This window comes from Anastrepha ludens, chromosome 2, assembly GCF_028408465.1.
Source record: "Anastrepha ludens isolate Willacy chromosome 2, idAnaLude1.1, whole genome shotgun sequence".
Classification (NCBI taxonomy): Eukaryota; Metazoa; Arthropoda; class Insecta; order Diptera; family Tephritidae; genus Anastrepha; species Anastrepha ludens.
In genome coordinates, this window is record NC_071498.1 from 173,784,777 (window position 1) to 173,800,431 (window position 15,655).

The 15,655-nt window shown below is 40.0% G+C and overlaps 2 protein-coding genes across 2 annotated transcripts; one reads left to right on the forward strand and one right to left on the reverse strand.

Annotated features, from left to right (window-relative positions):
* Nucleotides 1-6,861: 6,861 nt before the first annotated feature.
* On the reverse strand, nt 6,862-9,532 carry LOC128855898 (delta-1-pyrroline-5-carboxylate dehydrogenase, mitochondrial-like). Its single transcript, XM_054091126.1, has 3 exons — nt 9,423-9,532; nt 8,465-9,358; nt 6,862-8,374 (listed from the first exon to the last, which is right to left on the reverse strand). Exons 2-3 carry the CDS (start codon nt 9,342-9,344, stop codon nt 7,467-7,469), a joined length of 1,788 nt encoding a protein of 595 aa, XP_053947101.1. The 5' UTR covers nt 9,345-9,358; nt 9,423-9,532; the 3' UTR covers nt 6,862-7,466.
* A 235-nt stretch (nt 9,533-9,767) lies between these two features.
* On the forward strand, nt 9,768-11,003 carry LOC128860508 (uncharacterized protein C15orf61 homolog). The gene is made up of 3 exons (XM_054098089.1): nt 9,768-10,255; nt 10,311-10,497; nt 10,561-11,003. Exons 1-3 carry the CDS (start codon nt 10,154-10,156, stop codon nt 10,689-10,691), a joined length of 420 nt encoding a protein of 139 aa, XP_053954064.1. The 5' UTR covers nt 9,768-10,153; the 3' UTR covers nt 10,692-11,003.
* Nucleotides 11,004-15,655: the final 4,652 nt, after the last annotated feature.

Genomic DNA, 15,655 nt, shown 5'->3' on the forward strand with positions numbered 1-15,655 from the left:
AACATTTGAAAGGGACTGTTTCAAAAAATAAATGTCACGAGTGGTGCTACACAAAAATAATAAAAATTACCCAATAATTTGGAATTATCATTGTTTTATTTCAATTTAAAATCCGAAACTTCTAAATTGATCACCCTATGTAGCATTCGCAGATGTACTCGTCTATGAGTGGACATACCAGAGAATGTGGGGCGTTCGCTGAACGAGCTCATACGTAGAAGCAGAGCTGATAGCGCTTTAAGGTTCATAAGAATAGCAAAATCAAAACAAACCGCAAATTGGCATTACCCTTAATTCCCTATTTATTTCTCAATAAAACAGGTTTCAAATAAAAAAAGATTTCGAGAATAAGAGAAATATTCTCAGAAAAAACAAAAACAAAATCAAAACAAAACACATTACTCACTTCGGCGCCTTACAGCAACAGTAAGGATGAGAGCGATTACTAAGGCTAGAGCCGGCGTGCTTTGCTGTCGTTCACATTTTTTGTGGTTGAATAGCTAGAAATCGCTTTTGGCATTCAAAATAATGGAAAAAGCGTTGCTATTCTAAATTTTTTTTGCGCACAAAGGCAGTAACCTTGCGAAAATAACAGCTTTCGGCAGCTGGTAACTGACAAGTGGCTAGCTATTGACTACCTCCCTAATTTCAAGGTCTCATAAATCGCCATAGACTTGAGCCCTTCAAGCATGAGGACTGCTAATGATCTTAAAGAGGGGAACCTTACAGGGCATGTAAGAATTCTGGATTCAATGCTAAGCTCTCCGTGCCTAACGATCTGTGACAAGATCGAAAGGGAATCAGAATTCTCCAAGAACTTCAAGGAGGTCATCAGTGATCGCTCAGCGTGGAGAAACAAAGAAATATCTTTAAAACAGGGTGCACAGGTGTGGTTTACTGATGGGTCTAAAATGGAAAGCGGCAGCACCGAAGCTGGAGTTGTCAGACTACACTTCAAGAAGACAGTTACAATGGGAAAAGCGACTTCTATTTTGCAGGCGGAGGTCCACTCCTTAGGGAATGTCTTCGTAGAAGCACGAGCGATGTCAATATCAACATTCTCTCTGGCAGTCAAGCAGCTCTAAAATCGCTTCTCGTTTCAGACAAGGTTTGTCTGGGAATGTTTTCAAATTCTCGAAACTCTAGCTTCAAGAAAATGTGTCACTCTGATGTGGGTACCGGGACATGGGGGGCACGAAGGGAATGAAATAGCGGACATTTTAGCGAAAAAGGGTGCAAACACTCTCTGCATTGGTCCTGAACATTTCTGCGGGGTAAACAATAGCTTTAAAAGTGCCTTTTTATGTGAACGGGAACAACGAGGCTTAATCGAATCGAGTACTGGAGAGCACAAACGGGCATGCGAGAATCAAAAAGATTCATTGATCCAGAACGCAGAAAGGTAGAGGCAATCCTTAACTTCTGAAGAGAAGACAAAACACTCTACACTGCACTGCTACAGGACATTGTAAACTCAATTACAAAATTAAAAAAAAAAATTGTGTGCAATGATTCTTGTAGGTTCTGTAAACAGGCCCAATCAACAACAAAACATCTTATATGCCCAGCAGTGGCACGACGCAGATCTGGGAAGTGGGGTTATAGATCCAAACCTCCTCATAGGAGTTAAGCCTACAGCAGTTTTAGGATTTATTAATAGCCTAAGACTGTTTGAGTAGGCCACACAGTATACAAGGTGAAATCCAAAATAAACAATAAAATAGAAACGACAGGAGCTTTGTTCTGATAACTTCGAGTTTATTTATTCAAAATAGTCCCCTATGACCTCGATACATGGTTTTGCGCGATCTAAAAGCTTTTTGAAAGAATGTTTCAGGTCATTGCCGGAATGTCCTTCAGGATGTCGGTACAATCCTTTTGGATGGTCTCTACGGACGCAAAACGTTTTCCTTTCATGCCCAAATGCAATTTTTCGAATAGGTAGAAGTCGCAGGGAACCAAATCAGGTGAATATGGCTGTGAACTGTTACCTGGACAACAAGCATAAACTTTAATCGTTTGATCGATTCTTTACGAGATATCGATCACTACAGCCATCTACCGAGAAAATAATGGACCTCCTCTCCCCCAAAATAATATTTAAGTTAACTATTTAAGTGTAGGCTTCAAATGAAAGGATTTCAAACAAATAGAAGAAATATTTTTAGCTGGTGCTGTAACTTACGAGGGCGGTCCAATAAGTACCCGTGCTTGATAACAGAGGGCATTCCTGAGGGAGGTTGGTGTTAGCTTTGCGTGCTGCGAAATATCAAACGACGGCGAAACAAATTTCAGACTGATTGATAGGTTAGTTCAGATTTATCAGCTTTTCGAGTAAACCGTTCTTTGTGATTTTCGCTAAGATGGAAAAGGAGGAGAATAGTTCGGTTAATCGCCCTATGTTTTTCGATGGGAAAAAATGAGAGGAGATAAAGCAAAGTTGGATGGCGTCTATGGGGACGCTTCGCGATCTATGACCACAGTTTAAACGTGGGCAAATATCGGTTTTTGTTGAGGAGCGACCAGTACGTGCCCGGCAGACGTGGTTACCGAGAAAATCATTCAGAAAGTCCACGACATGGTTCACGCTGATCGACGAACGGAAGAGTGCGCGAAGTAACAGAGACTATAGGTGTGTCGACCGGAACGAAAATTAAAATTTTGCATGATAAGTTGGCGATGAAAAAATTGTCGGCTCGATGGGTGCCGCGATTTCTGCGATTGCATCGATTGCTCACGGTGGACAGTGATCGGATGCGGCTGTGAGCTTCGAAGCAAATTGGAGCAATTTAAGTGAGACCCGAAGAATTTTTACGTCGAGTTGTTACTGTTAATGAAATTCATTATTGGATTCATCATTACATCAGACAACAGAAACTAAGCACCAATCAAAACAATGGATTTCTCGGGGTGAATCTCTTCCAAAGAAGGCCATCGGCCAGAAAGCTCATGGCGACGATTTTTGGGATGCAAACGGAAGAAAAAGAAATAAAGATCACTGGATACTACTAAAGTGGCCGTATTTGGCGAAAAAGAAGGTGCTGTTTCACTACGACAACGCATCAGCACATTCATCCGGAGTTGTCGCCGCCAAACTACATAAATTGGGTTATGAATTGCTACCGCACTTGGTCCCACCAAATACATAGCATAACCTTCGCAGCGTGAATATTCGGCCGAGGCGACGACGAATAAGCATGACCGGGCAATCCGCATGACTTTCTTTTCTTTGGATTTCTGTCATGAATCCATTTTTCATCACCCGTCACGATGCGATGAAGAAAACCTTTCACCCTTCAGTTGTTCACAGGCGAAAAAACGTCGTTCAACATCCCTTGGTTTTAACTCATAAGGAACCCAAGTCCCCTGTTTCTGAATCATTCCCAAATCATGCAATCGCTTGGAAATGGATAATACTGAGGCAAGTTCTTCTTGCGTTTGACACGGATTCTCATAAAGCAATGCCTCCAATTCAGCGTCTTCGAAGGTTTTTGGTCTTACTTCACGCGGACGGTCGTCAATATTAAAAGCATCGTCAATATTAAAAGCGACGGAACCAATTTCGCACGTTGTTTCACTTAAAGCAGCATCTCCATAAACTTTTTGTAGGTCTCGATGCGCTTCAGCCGCCGGTTTTTTTTCGAATGAAAGAGGGAAATCAACACTTCCTGCAACTGATGATTATTCGTTTTAGGTTATGTTAGAATCGACTAGCACACACTGCTGGCGGCATCTATTGACTTAGAACTTAGTTGCGCGCCAATTAATATATATACAGGGCCGTCGAGGTATATCCGGAATGTTGAACTTTAAAACAAAACTATTGGATATTTACTCAAAAATAATTTTATTTGCACTTAACTTTGCATAATGTGAGTACACATATCATAGTTGAAAATTATTCAATGTAACCTCCATCTCGTGCAATTACCTGCTCCAGCCGGGACCTGAAGCGCACGCATGCGCGAGCTACCTCCTCTTTGTCCATTGTGGTCATCACTTCCTCGATGGTTGTCTTCAGAGCGTCCTTAGTGTTACGAGGCTTCGCGTTAACTTTTGCTTCAACTGTGCCCCACACGTAATAATCAAGAGGATTCCAGTCTGGGCTTGAAGGTGGCCAAAAATCTGGTGACCAGTGGTAGGGTAGGTTGTTCTGGAGCCAAGCCTGAGTCTTTGTATGACTTGCTCGATCAGAAAAGACATCATCCTTGCAGTCGGCTTCACGAAAAACTTTTGCAATTTCGTAAACTTGCGTTTTTTTGTAGCCAAACCACTGAATTATCTCTTTAGGGATTTTTCCGGCGCGAAGTGACTCTAGTATCGCAGCTCTTCTGTCCTGCTCTCGACTCATCGTTTCACTAGCACTTACTCCTGCACTCCAATGTCAATCAGGAAACAATATACTAAAAATATGTCCCTTTATCAGCGATTTTAGACTTAACGCTACTGCTCCAGAGCTTTCGAAATGTTTTCCGGATTTACCTCGACGGCCCTGTATATATATATTGTATATAAACACGTGTTTGGCCGAGCTCCTCCTCCTATTCTCCTATTTGTGGAGTGCGTCTTGATGTTCCTCAAGTCGACTCCGAACGGGGTTAAAAAAATGATCGTAGCGTTGAGAGAAATGTATCTTTCTAAAAGGGGACTAAGTTGAAAAATAAATTTTAAAAAAATTTTAAAAATGGTGTCTTCATTTCTAACACTGGTACTTATTGAACCCACTGGTATAGGCGGCGTGATTAAATGACGTCATTAAGCCAATCTAGCGAAATAAATCACGACTTCTTGGTATCAACAGCAGACTCATTTATTTGGCTCACTCGAAATCGCAATGCTGCTCAATAGTAATACGAGTTAGTTATAACTCACATACATTTGCATGAATGTTTATTTGTAAGCGCATTCATGCGAAAGGGTTATAAAACAAAGGAGCAAAATTCTAGTGAGCACTTACTCTAGGAACATATGGTACATTCATACATACATATTTCCAATATCACTGGCTTATAAGGAAAAGTTGTTAAGTCCGATTTTCAATAAATATTGCGGCGTTTAGCTTCCGAAAACTTAAAATTTCTTACGAAAATTAATATTCAAATGCAATCGCAGTTACGGCAAAAGCTTGAAAAATATTTTCGTTTGCACTCAGTTATTCCAGCAATCGTCATTCCTCATATCAAATCAAAATTTTGCAATGTCTTGCTGGAAAGTGCTGAGTCATAGACTGTGGATGATGCTCGAGATGAAGTTCGTGAATATGCGCTCGAATTTAAAAGGCAGCCAGTAGGAAAACAAAGTAATTGCAGAATTCCATAAGTGCAAATATTAGGTTGTTCAGTAAGTTTTGAGTTGCTACTAGCCTAATGTTTTTTTTTGTTAAGTTGGTACACTCTTTATATGGAAAAATATAAAGCTTAATTTCAATCTGTCAGTTCATTCTTTGTTTATAAGCCATTTAGCGTCGACGTGTCACAGTATTTTCTACAATGAAAAAATCAAGTATGGCGCAGTGATTGATTATTGAATTTTTATTTTTGGAAGGTTTAAAAGTAAACGAAATTTATGAACGCATGTTGAAAGTGTATAAGGACATTTCGCTATCAATTAGAACAGTTGAAAGATCGATTGCGTGGTCGTACAAGTTTTGAAGACGGTCCCCGTCAAGGACATCCAAAAACAGCAACAATACCAGAAGTCGTAGAAAAAATAGAGGAAATCGTATTGGAAAATCGTCGAGTGACTGAAAGAGATTTAGTAGAATCCCTAGGCATATCATTGGGCAGTGTAAGCAATATTTTGACTGAAGTATGGGGTTTCAGAAAGCTGTGTTCACAATGGCTGCCCCTTTCGCTAACAATGGAACAACAAAAACACATTGGAAAACGACTTTCTTTGCAACATTTAGAGCGTTTTTGAGAATATAAAATGGATTTTGTGCGTCGATTCATCACTATGGATGAGACTTGGGTATATCGCCATGATTCTAAATCAAAACAAGAGGCCAAAGAGTGGTGTGAACCTAGTTCTTCGGCTCCGAAACGAGTTCTTGTCCAGGAGTCAGCCAAGAAGTTGTTGGCATCAGTTTTTTGGGATGCGCAAGGAACTTTGTTGGTGAATTACTTGCAAACTGGTTCAACAATAAATTCTGAATATTTTTGAAACCCGTAGACTAGCTGAAGGGAAAAATTCATAAAAAAATACCCAGTTTGCAAAAGAATAAATTACTTTTTCATAAGAACATTTTTCATTAAGATATCGAGGCACAAGAGCATTTTGTCAATGACTAAAATCCATCAAATAAAGTCCGAATTGTTGGAGCATCCACCGTATTTACCAGCTTAGGCCCCTAGTGACTTCCATCTATTGGTTCACTTGAAAAATCGGTTTTTTGAAAAATTCTAACTGTATATAACCCCGTAATGCTCCCGTAGCTCCCCACTCCATTACTAACAAGCGAAATTCGCGACGAAACTGAGTATAATTTATGAGTAGAAAATGCATACGAACAAAAGCATAGATAACGGTACTTTTTTCTGCGAATTTACACATTCTCGCCGTATGCATCGAAAAATTTGTCACAGAATTTATGGCAAGAATTAGAACACAATTTGTATGCAGCTTCGCGACATCCAACATTGAGCCAGTTAAGATACGTTGCACTAAAAGTCGTAGAAAAACACATGCAAAAACAAATAATAAACAGCATACAATTCTGTTACGAACACTATTAATGATCATCAATAGAAACTTACCTGTTTATGTGCTTCGTGCGGATGCCACATTCGTAAACAGTCTCGGCCATATTGGCTTGCATGGCGCAACTAAATAGTATTCTCTCGCTAAGGAAACACATTCACCATTTTATATATATGTATATATATATTTCGTTTTTATTTGAAAGATTTGAATATTGTCCAATTATGTAGTTCGCTAAGACACAAAAATAATTCAAATTATAGTATATATTTTACCAGTATGTGTTCTGTGGCTCCATTTTTAGACACGCTTATGACTAGGCTTGACCTCTAAACAATCATTAATTAATATAAATTAAAACAAAAAACAAGCGCTTATCGCAGGTCTGTGTTCACTTCATATATATGTACATGTATGTATAGGTATATGTAAACGGGTGCCACCAACCGATCAGTGCGTAAGAACTGCTGATAACAAATGATGGGCTTGGCATCTAATGCACAAATGTACGTGGGTATGTTGTAACATTGCATACATATAGATTATTATCATATTATGTTAGTATTCATTTAATTATTCATTTGGGAGATTCCAATAACACACAAACACAATACACTGTGCAAATTGAGATTTTGAATTGCATAATTAATTCATTAGATTTGCAATTTTGTATTCGGGAAAATAGTCACATAATATTAAAAGCTAGTTTTTAACTGCCATTCGAGATTCGTTTAGTTTCAATTATTGAGGAATATAATATCATAAATTTATTTGTTCGTTTTGTTCATATAGGGGTAATATATTTCGGGCAGGGGCACAAATGTCTCTTTGACTGCCTGTAACGAAGCAAAACGCATCAGATAAAATGGGCAACCCGCTTTATCGTTTGTGCCTGATTGGCGCGCACCACCGAAGGGCTGTTGACCCACAACAGCGCCAGTCGATTTATCATTAATATAGAAATTGCCAGCGGCATCTTTAAACTCATCTAATGACTGTTTCAAAAATGCTTCATCTGTAGCAAAAACGCTACCAGTCAATGCATACTTTGTAGTGTTCCTAACCAAATCTATAGCCTTATTCAATTCGCTGTCCTTATAGACATACACCGACAATACTGGGCCAAATATCTCATCGCGTATTACACGCTTGTGCGGATCTTTAACTTGTACAATGGTTGGTTCGACAAAGAAACCTTTTGCATTCGATAAGTTGCCACCGGCCAATATAGTGCATTCGGGGTCCTCTTTAGCCTCGTTAATGAATCCGGAAATACGTTGAAACGAGTTTTCGTCAATGACCGCCGACAAAAAGGTATCAACTTCACGCACGTCGCCCACTTTCAGCGCCTTAACCTTTTCAATTAGTGGTCCTTTGAACTGTGATTCCCACAGTGACTCGGGGACATAGAGGCGCGAGCAAGCCGAACACTTCTGTCCACCATATTCGAAAGCCGATCGTACGGTTTGTGCAACGGCTGTTTGCACATGCGCTGACGGATGGATAAAGTGGAAATTCTTGCCACCGCACTCACCCACCAAGCGTGGATAGTTTTTATATTCATCTATTTTGTTGCCCACCAGCTTCCATAGAGTTTTGAAAGTCGCCGTCGACCCGGTAAAGTTGATAGCAGCCAAATCTGGAGAACTCGTAATCGCGTCACCAAAATTCTTGCCTACCAAATGGAATAAACGTGTTTAAGTGTGTAATGAGGAAAACAATAAATTATTGACGTATTTTAGTGCAATTTTTGTATGCAAATTACCAATGGCCGGCACAAAGTTCACTACACCATCAGGTACACCCGCTTCGCGCATTATTTTGAATACTGTCCAACTGGAGAGCATCGCAGTGTCCGATGGCTTCCACAATACGCTACAGCCCATCAATGCCGGTGTGTAAGCCAAATTACCACCGATTGCAGTGAAATTGAAAGGCGTAATTGCTGCTACAAAACCCTCCAAGCCACGGAAACGTAAATGGTTTTTGGTTACATCCGGTTGTGGGCTAAGTGGTTGATTCACGATTAATTCCTTCAAGTAACCAGCATTCATACGCGTAAAATCGATTATCTCAGCGCCGGAGTCGATTTCTGCCTGTATAACAGTTTTCGACTGACCCAACATCGTAGTGGCTAACAGATCTGCACGGTATTTTTTGGCCATTAGATCAGCTGCTCGCTCCCAAATTTCGATACGCTTGCTGAGTGGAGTTTTATCCCATTCCTTTTGCTTCTTAACCGAAGCACGAATTGCTTCTTCTATGGTGGCACTATCAGCATAATAATACTTGGCAAGTTTGTGATTTTTCCTATGGGGCATAACTTGATATGCCTCCTTGCCCTTCCTTATTTCTTTGCCATTTATAACAATCGGAATATCTTCACAGTTACTTTCGTAACGTTGCAGAGCTTTCTCCAGTGTTTTCATCTCTTCGGAACCAGGTAGATATTGCGGAATTGGTTCATTATATATGCGAATATCAGCAATTTTTTCTCTGGGTAATACTGAATTTGTTAATTTAGCATCGGAAATTTCCGCTTGCTTTGCCTGGCTGGAGAGGGCACGGGTTGAGATTTTTACTGCCTTTTCAATATTTATTTTAACAGCAGAGTGTCGAGAATAAAACCACAATCGGGGCCACATATTGACGAAGTATGCTAAAACATGAAAATTTGCAAAATGAGTAAATTGATTTGCTAAATTTTACAAAGAAAAACGAACTTGGATATTATCACGTAATCTGTGGGCAAACACTACACAACAATAAATATGACTAGCCAATTAGGAACGATATGTATCTACTATTCTTACTATTCACACAACCATCCCCAGAAAATTCCTAACATGGAAAACACTAACAAAAAGTGCAAACTTGGCATTGGCAACACTAAAGTTCAACAGCTGTGCTGGCACTCAGTGATGTGTAAGCGCGCATACAAATTACCTCATATTTTAATATCTACATTTTGCTTTTTATTAGCATTCGCTTGCTCACATTTCAGCGTTTTTTGTACGAAATTGCGAAATCAAAGTCAAATTGTGTTACAGATAGAATTTCCATAGAATTTTGTTAACATTTCATACAGAAATACTTGTAAATCATTGCGGTGTTTTTTTTGTTGCAGAAACTAGTGCGCTGCCCGACACTGTCGTCAGCTGTGACAAGGTCGACTGCTTTCAGTTAAGGGAGTTTCTTGAAATATGTATTTTTGCCAAAACAAAAGAAACCAATTTATGGATGTGTAAAATCAATGCACTTTCCAATTTGTTTGTTTGTGAAAACGGCAAATACGAAGGTTGCACTCGTTTAATTGAAAATTCGTCCTGCGGTTGGTTATTGATTCAGTTTCTGTATGATCACGTGACATTCGCAACCGGTCTTTAGCAACAAAGCAAAACAAAAGTTTGAGTAAATATGTTTAGGAGTGACGCAACCAGATAGTTTGCACAAAATGCGATTTACTGCTATTTTATTGAAGCCCAAAGCATCGGAAGTGTTAACAGCGTACCTTAAACAATGCAACGAACCACCGTGGACTTCGTATTTTGTGAAGGCAATTGCAGCACTGTGATGAATGATATTTTCGTTATTGACGCACCTCTTTGTAGTTTAAAGATGTTGAAAATGATCAGCGTGGCTGGTCGCACTTCAATTGGACGCTTGATTCTGGAGCGAATTATCACATACTCCGCACAGGATGCTATCCGTATATGAAGTACCACTGCAGTAAGCGGGCTATTCAAGATCTTTCGTTGGAAGATAGGTTCTTTCGATTTTTGAAAGTTATAAATCTAGGTAAATGAAATTTTTAAATTCCTTTTTATTTTTCAAATTATTTTTTACTGCGTGACTTTTCAGGGCTACCAATGTTGTTTTATGGGCTTGCTGCGATTCATCTGATTACTCATGAGGAATTAGTTCATTTACCAAATGGTGATCGGATTCCTATATACTTTCTTTATGCGGAAGATAAAGGATCAATGCACTGATTAGTTTTGATTTAAGTAAACAAGACAAAAATTTAGCAATACTCTAAACTATGGATGATTTACATGCAATGATGCACTACGACAAAACTCCCAATTTATATATTGTGCTAGATCCTACTCAGATCGACGAATTGTTAGTGACTGTCTTCTCACTGCAAGTTTAGCTTAGACGGATTTTGAAACTACATTTAACTCTGACAAACTGGAGGGCCACACATCTATGTATATTCGTTACTATCAAGTGCCCTCTTGGATTTACATTATAGCTGTATCAAGGAGAGATCAAAATAAATCGTCATGTCGGAGTGGAAATTGTATTTTAATATCCATCCATGACAGTAATACAAAAACGTTTGGGTGCCCCAAAATACCACTAAAAATTTCGTTATTGTATCAGCCTTAATAAACCCTGAATAGGTCGAAAGTATTAACATCTACCGATAGGCTCAGAAAACGTGCTATTTGGACGGAGCAACACGAATACGAGGCTTTCTATTTATATAAGAGTTTGTATCGGTATGGGTTGTACGGATTGGGCACATCATAAGAATGCCCAACGAATCAATCCAAAACAAGATGTTTACTTTGCGTCCAATTGAAAGAAGAAAGAGAGGCCGACCAAAAAAAAGATGGCCTGATGAAGTAGAAATAGACTTAAAAGCGATGAACGTTCGTGCTAAAAGAAATCAAATATCTTGGAGTAGTCCTCGATAGTAAACTCCTTCTCCTAGCAAGATCCTATGGATCTACATAGCTATGATAAAACATAGTATCACCTATGCGTCAGTGGTCTGCCATTCCCATGCCAACCGGTTCTACGTTACCGGAATGACTCGGGGTTTTCCCGACCTAAGGTTGCCGCCCCAGTAAACTAGCCCTGTCTAGTGTACCGTACCTCATTAAACTCTCTCGCGGGAGTCAGGAGGACCCAATCCAGTTCTGGTGTCTACGTGGAATCCATTGGGACAAAACTACACTTTGCTCTTGGAATGCTCACATCTGTGTTTCAAGCCGAGGTGTATGCTGAAAGCAATGAACTTCGTTGTAGAAAACAGGTGGAGAGGCAGATTTACACTGAAGAGCAAAACTGTAACAAAATGTAATACTTTCTATTTCAACACATTTTTTTTTAGACATGTTTTAACAAATCAAATATTTTTTTTGCATAACTTTATTGGCATGTATGTACTCTCTCTCTCAAACCGGTTTGGTGTCAATGCAACAACAACAACACTAGTAGCAAGCAATAATGCAAATAAAGACAAATGTTACAAAAAAATGTGTTGAAATAGAAAGAATTGCATTTTGTTACAGTTTTGCTCTTCAGTGTATATGTGTCTTTTTTTGCAGAGGATGTGAAAATCGAATATGTCGAAAACATCATCAAAGGCGTGGGGCATGCTCCCACCAACTCTATAACGTTCCTCCCCTCGGCTGATTCCACCCTGGGACTGCTAAAAGCGATTCCATCAAGGTGGAGCCGTGTTTATACCTGGTTTGTCACCAATGGGGCATCGGAAAATTGCAATATCGTTACTCGATATCGACTTGTCGTCTGTTTGGGTTCGTCTTGAGGCTTTATCTCAGGCGTTCGTGTTTGTCGTTTGTTCGTGAATACAGTCATCCCCACAGGAGATCTGTTCCACAATGGCTTCTTTGGGCGACGCATCTAGGCATCTCTTGGGTATTCAATATCGATCTCATTCGATTTGCTTCCGCCAAGCGCTTCCACTCTAAGCTTCGCAGTTTTATTAATATCCTTGCTGCAAACTGCTTCCCGTTTCTCTTACGAGTTCAGCATTTGCGTTACAAGGTTATTTGGTGTGGGGACGACGCCGAGGAATTTTGCGAGCTCGAAGCGCTCTTCGAAAAATCTAGCGCACTGAAAAGTCACTTGTTCTAGACTCTCATCTTCGCTGTGGCACTCTGGGCAGGTTGAATTATCTGCTAGATTAAAACGGTGGAGATACGCAAGAAATGTGTATGTGTATATGTGTCTGCTGCGACTGCCAAGCTGTGCTCATATCCTTAGACAGTCCTCCAACCACTTCAAGGGTAGCTGAGTCGTGTAAATCCAGGAGGAACTATGCCTATATGCTAACATGAGTCCTGATACACGTGGACATCCAGACCTCTGACTCTTTATCTAGGAGTGCCTCTGAGGCCAACTTCTTTGGCCTGGAGCCCGTTCTTCAGCCATCAAAGCCACGGTTGGCAAACGGGTTACTTCAACCCACAAGCGAGTTTGGCAGGTTGCAGATGGACAAAACTGATGATACCTGTCGTGTTCGACCGATTGTCGCAGATCCTTCTGACCTTAAACAGAGAGGACTGTAGGCAGCTCTTGGACTGATGATGGGCGAAGCACATGGAAAAGGTGGGCATCTCAGACAGTGCACCCTGCCCAGCATGTGGAGAGTACACTTTCTGTACGTCTATCCGGTCTTCGCTTGAATCAAGCTTGAGGTCTTTGGCACTTATGTGTTAAAATTCAGCACCGACGACAAGAATCTTTTTTCAAAACATAAATGTAGAAATGTAGTTCTTAATGTAAGAATAATCGAGTCATCGATGTTAAAACTCCAAACTTTCGTCGGCAGGGCGTAGTAAGGTAAGGTGTAAATATGTTTGTTTTAAGTCAATTCAATTTATGATGAGTCCGTTTCGTCTATGAAAGAATTCATTGGGTTCATAATACTTAGGGAATATAATAGCATCATTTAGCGAAACTTCGCGATCGTTTAAAAATTTAAGGATTTAGGGGTAGTCAAAGGCCCGAAAAAATAATGATTTTCAATATATTTTTTTTGGTAGCCAATTGCTTTATTTTACAAAAATAAAAACATAGTATTAATTTATCACGTTTCGACTTTTCAAAATTTCAAAAAAAATTGTAAAAGTTATCGCTGTTTGTGGGGAGTCCGTTTCTCCAGAAGTGCCTTGCGGTGATCATCACAATTTTTTGCTACAATTTTTACCAAAAAGGGTTTAGTTTTTACCCCATTCCTCACCTTCTTAACGAGTCTGGAGCGAGTTTATAAGTAGAATTACTCGCACTGCTCGATATCCGGTTATCTAGAGCTCTACAAGGTGAAGTCCAGAATAAACAAGACTGGCGTTATAAAAATATTTTTGAAGGCGCCATCTTATTAATGAGTTAGGTCGTTGGAAGTCACACCCCTAGCTGACTTCCACTGAAAGCTTGGTGACATTCGGTTCAGTGGGAGCGAAGTTATTGCGTCTAAAGTGTCAGTATGTTTGTGTCATCGGTACAAAAATGGATTTCGAACAAAGAGCTAATATCAAATTTTGTTTTAAAATTGGTAAAACATTTGAATTGATAAAAAAAGTTTATGGCGATGATTGTCTATCTCGTGCCAGAGTTCATGAGTTGTGTACATGTTTCAGAGATGGTTGTGAGGACATAAATGTCAATGAACATACGGGCCGCCCTACAATCAGTAATAACCGAAAACTCCATCGAAATTGTTAGTAAATTTATCAAATATGAACCGAAAACTTTATTGAAATTGAAGGAATCAGAGTTGAATATCTCCAAAACATCGATTTATCGCATTTCAACTGCTCGTTTGGGCTTACGAAAGGTCTGTGCACGTTTCATTCCGCACAAGTTAACTGAGGACCAAAAATTGCTCAGAATTCAACACTCGAAAGACCTCATTAAAGAGGCGAGAAAAGACGAGAACTTCCTTTACAACATTGTAACTGGTGATGAAACGTGGTGTTTCCAACATGAACCTGAAACTAAGTGTCAAAGTGAATGGAAGGCGCAAGACGACCCTCCACCCCAAAAATCGCGTTTGGAGAAGTCAAAAATCAAGTCGATGCTCATTTACTTTCACGATTCCAAGGGCATTGTCCACGAGTAGTTCATGGCAATAGACCAAACCGTCAATGCAATTTTTTCTCTTGGCGTTTTGAAGCGTTCGTCGAATTCGCCCTGAATACCGCAAAGGAGGTAGTTGGCGCTTATTGCCTGATAATGCATCATCTCATCGATCCACTCTTGTGACTGATTTTTTGACTAGAAATCTCATTTTATCCACCAATCACTTACTGTATTCGCCTGATATGACTCTCTGTGACTTCTACCTATTCGAAAAATTGCATTTGGCCATGAAAGGAAAAGGTTTTGCGTCCATAGGGTCCATCCAAAAGACTTGTACCGACATCCTGAAGGATGAATGACCTAAAACACTCTTTCGAAAAGCTTCTAGATCGCGCAAAACAGTGTATCGGGGCCAGAGGGGACTATTTTGAATAAATCCACTCGAAGTTATCCGAACGAAGTTCCTGTCGTTTCTATTTTATTAGCTCAGTCTTGTTTATTTTGCACTTCACCTGGTATATCAAAGTGGCGGTAATGCTGGCAATTGGCTCCTTTCACTCACACACAATTTTCTATATTAGTAAACCCCAAACACCTAAAATTATTGTAATTCTAACCGTTTCCGCGACAGTCGGTTCTACATTAACGGAACCACCCAGATTTATATGCGGTCGAGGATTGTCACACAAACATTCATGGGAAATATTTATGCTGTTGCAGCAACAATAACAACATTGTAATTCTCAGCAAAAAAAAAATCATTCCTTAACCCCAAAAATCTTATCCTTCCAATCTTTACTACCGCACAAAAGCGCATTACTTGCATTGTGGCTGCTGAAACAAGTGCTGCTGCAGTGGCGCCAGCAAGTGGAAGCGGGTAATAGCGCAGACACGAAATTTAGCGAAGTCCTCAACCATCTGTGCGATCCTTCTGGCAGAAAAATCTGGCACACAGATGGCGCTCCAAGCAGTAAGAAGGCGTTGTTCCTAAGCAACGACAGGTGGGCGTTTCCACCACTTAGGACTGGTAGCGGCAAGCTAATCATCTACCCTGCGAGAAAGCAAAATAGATTAGCGAAACTAACGCAAGATTGAGCCTTGCTCCCGAGTGGAG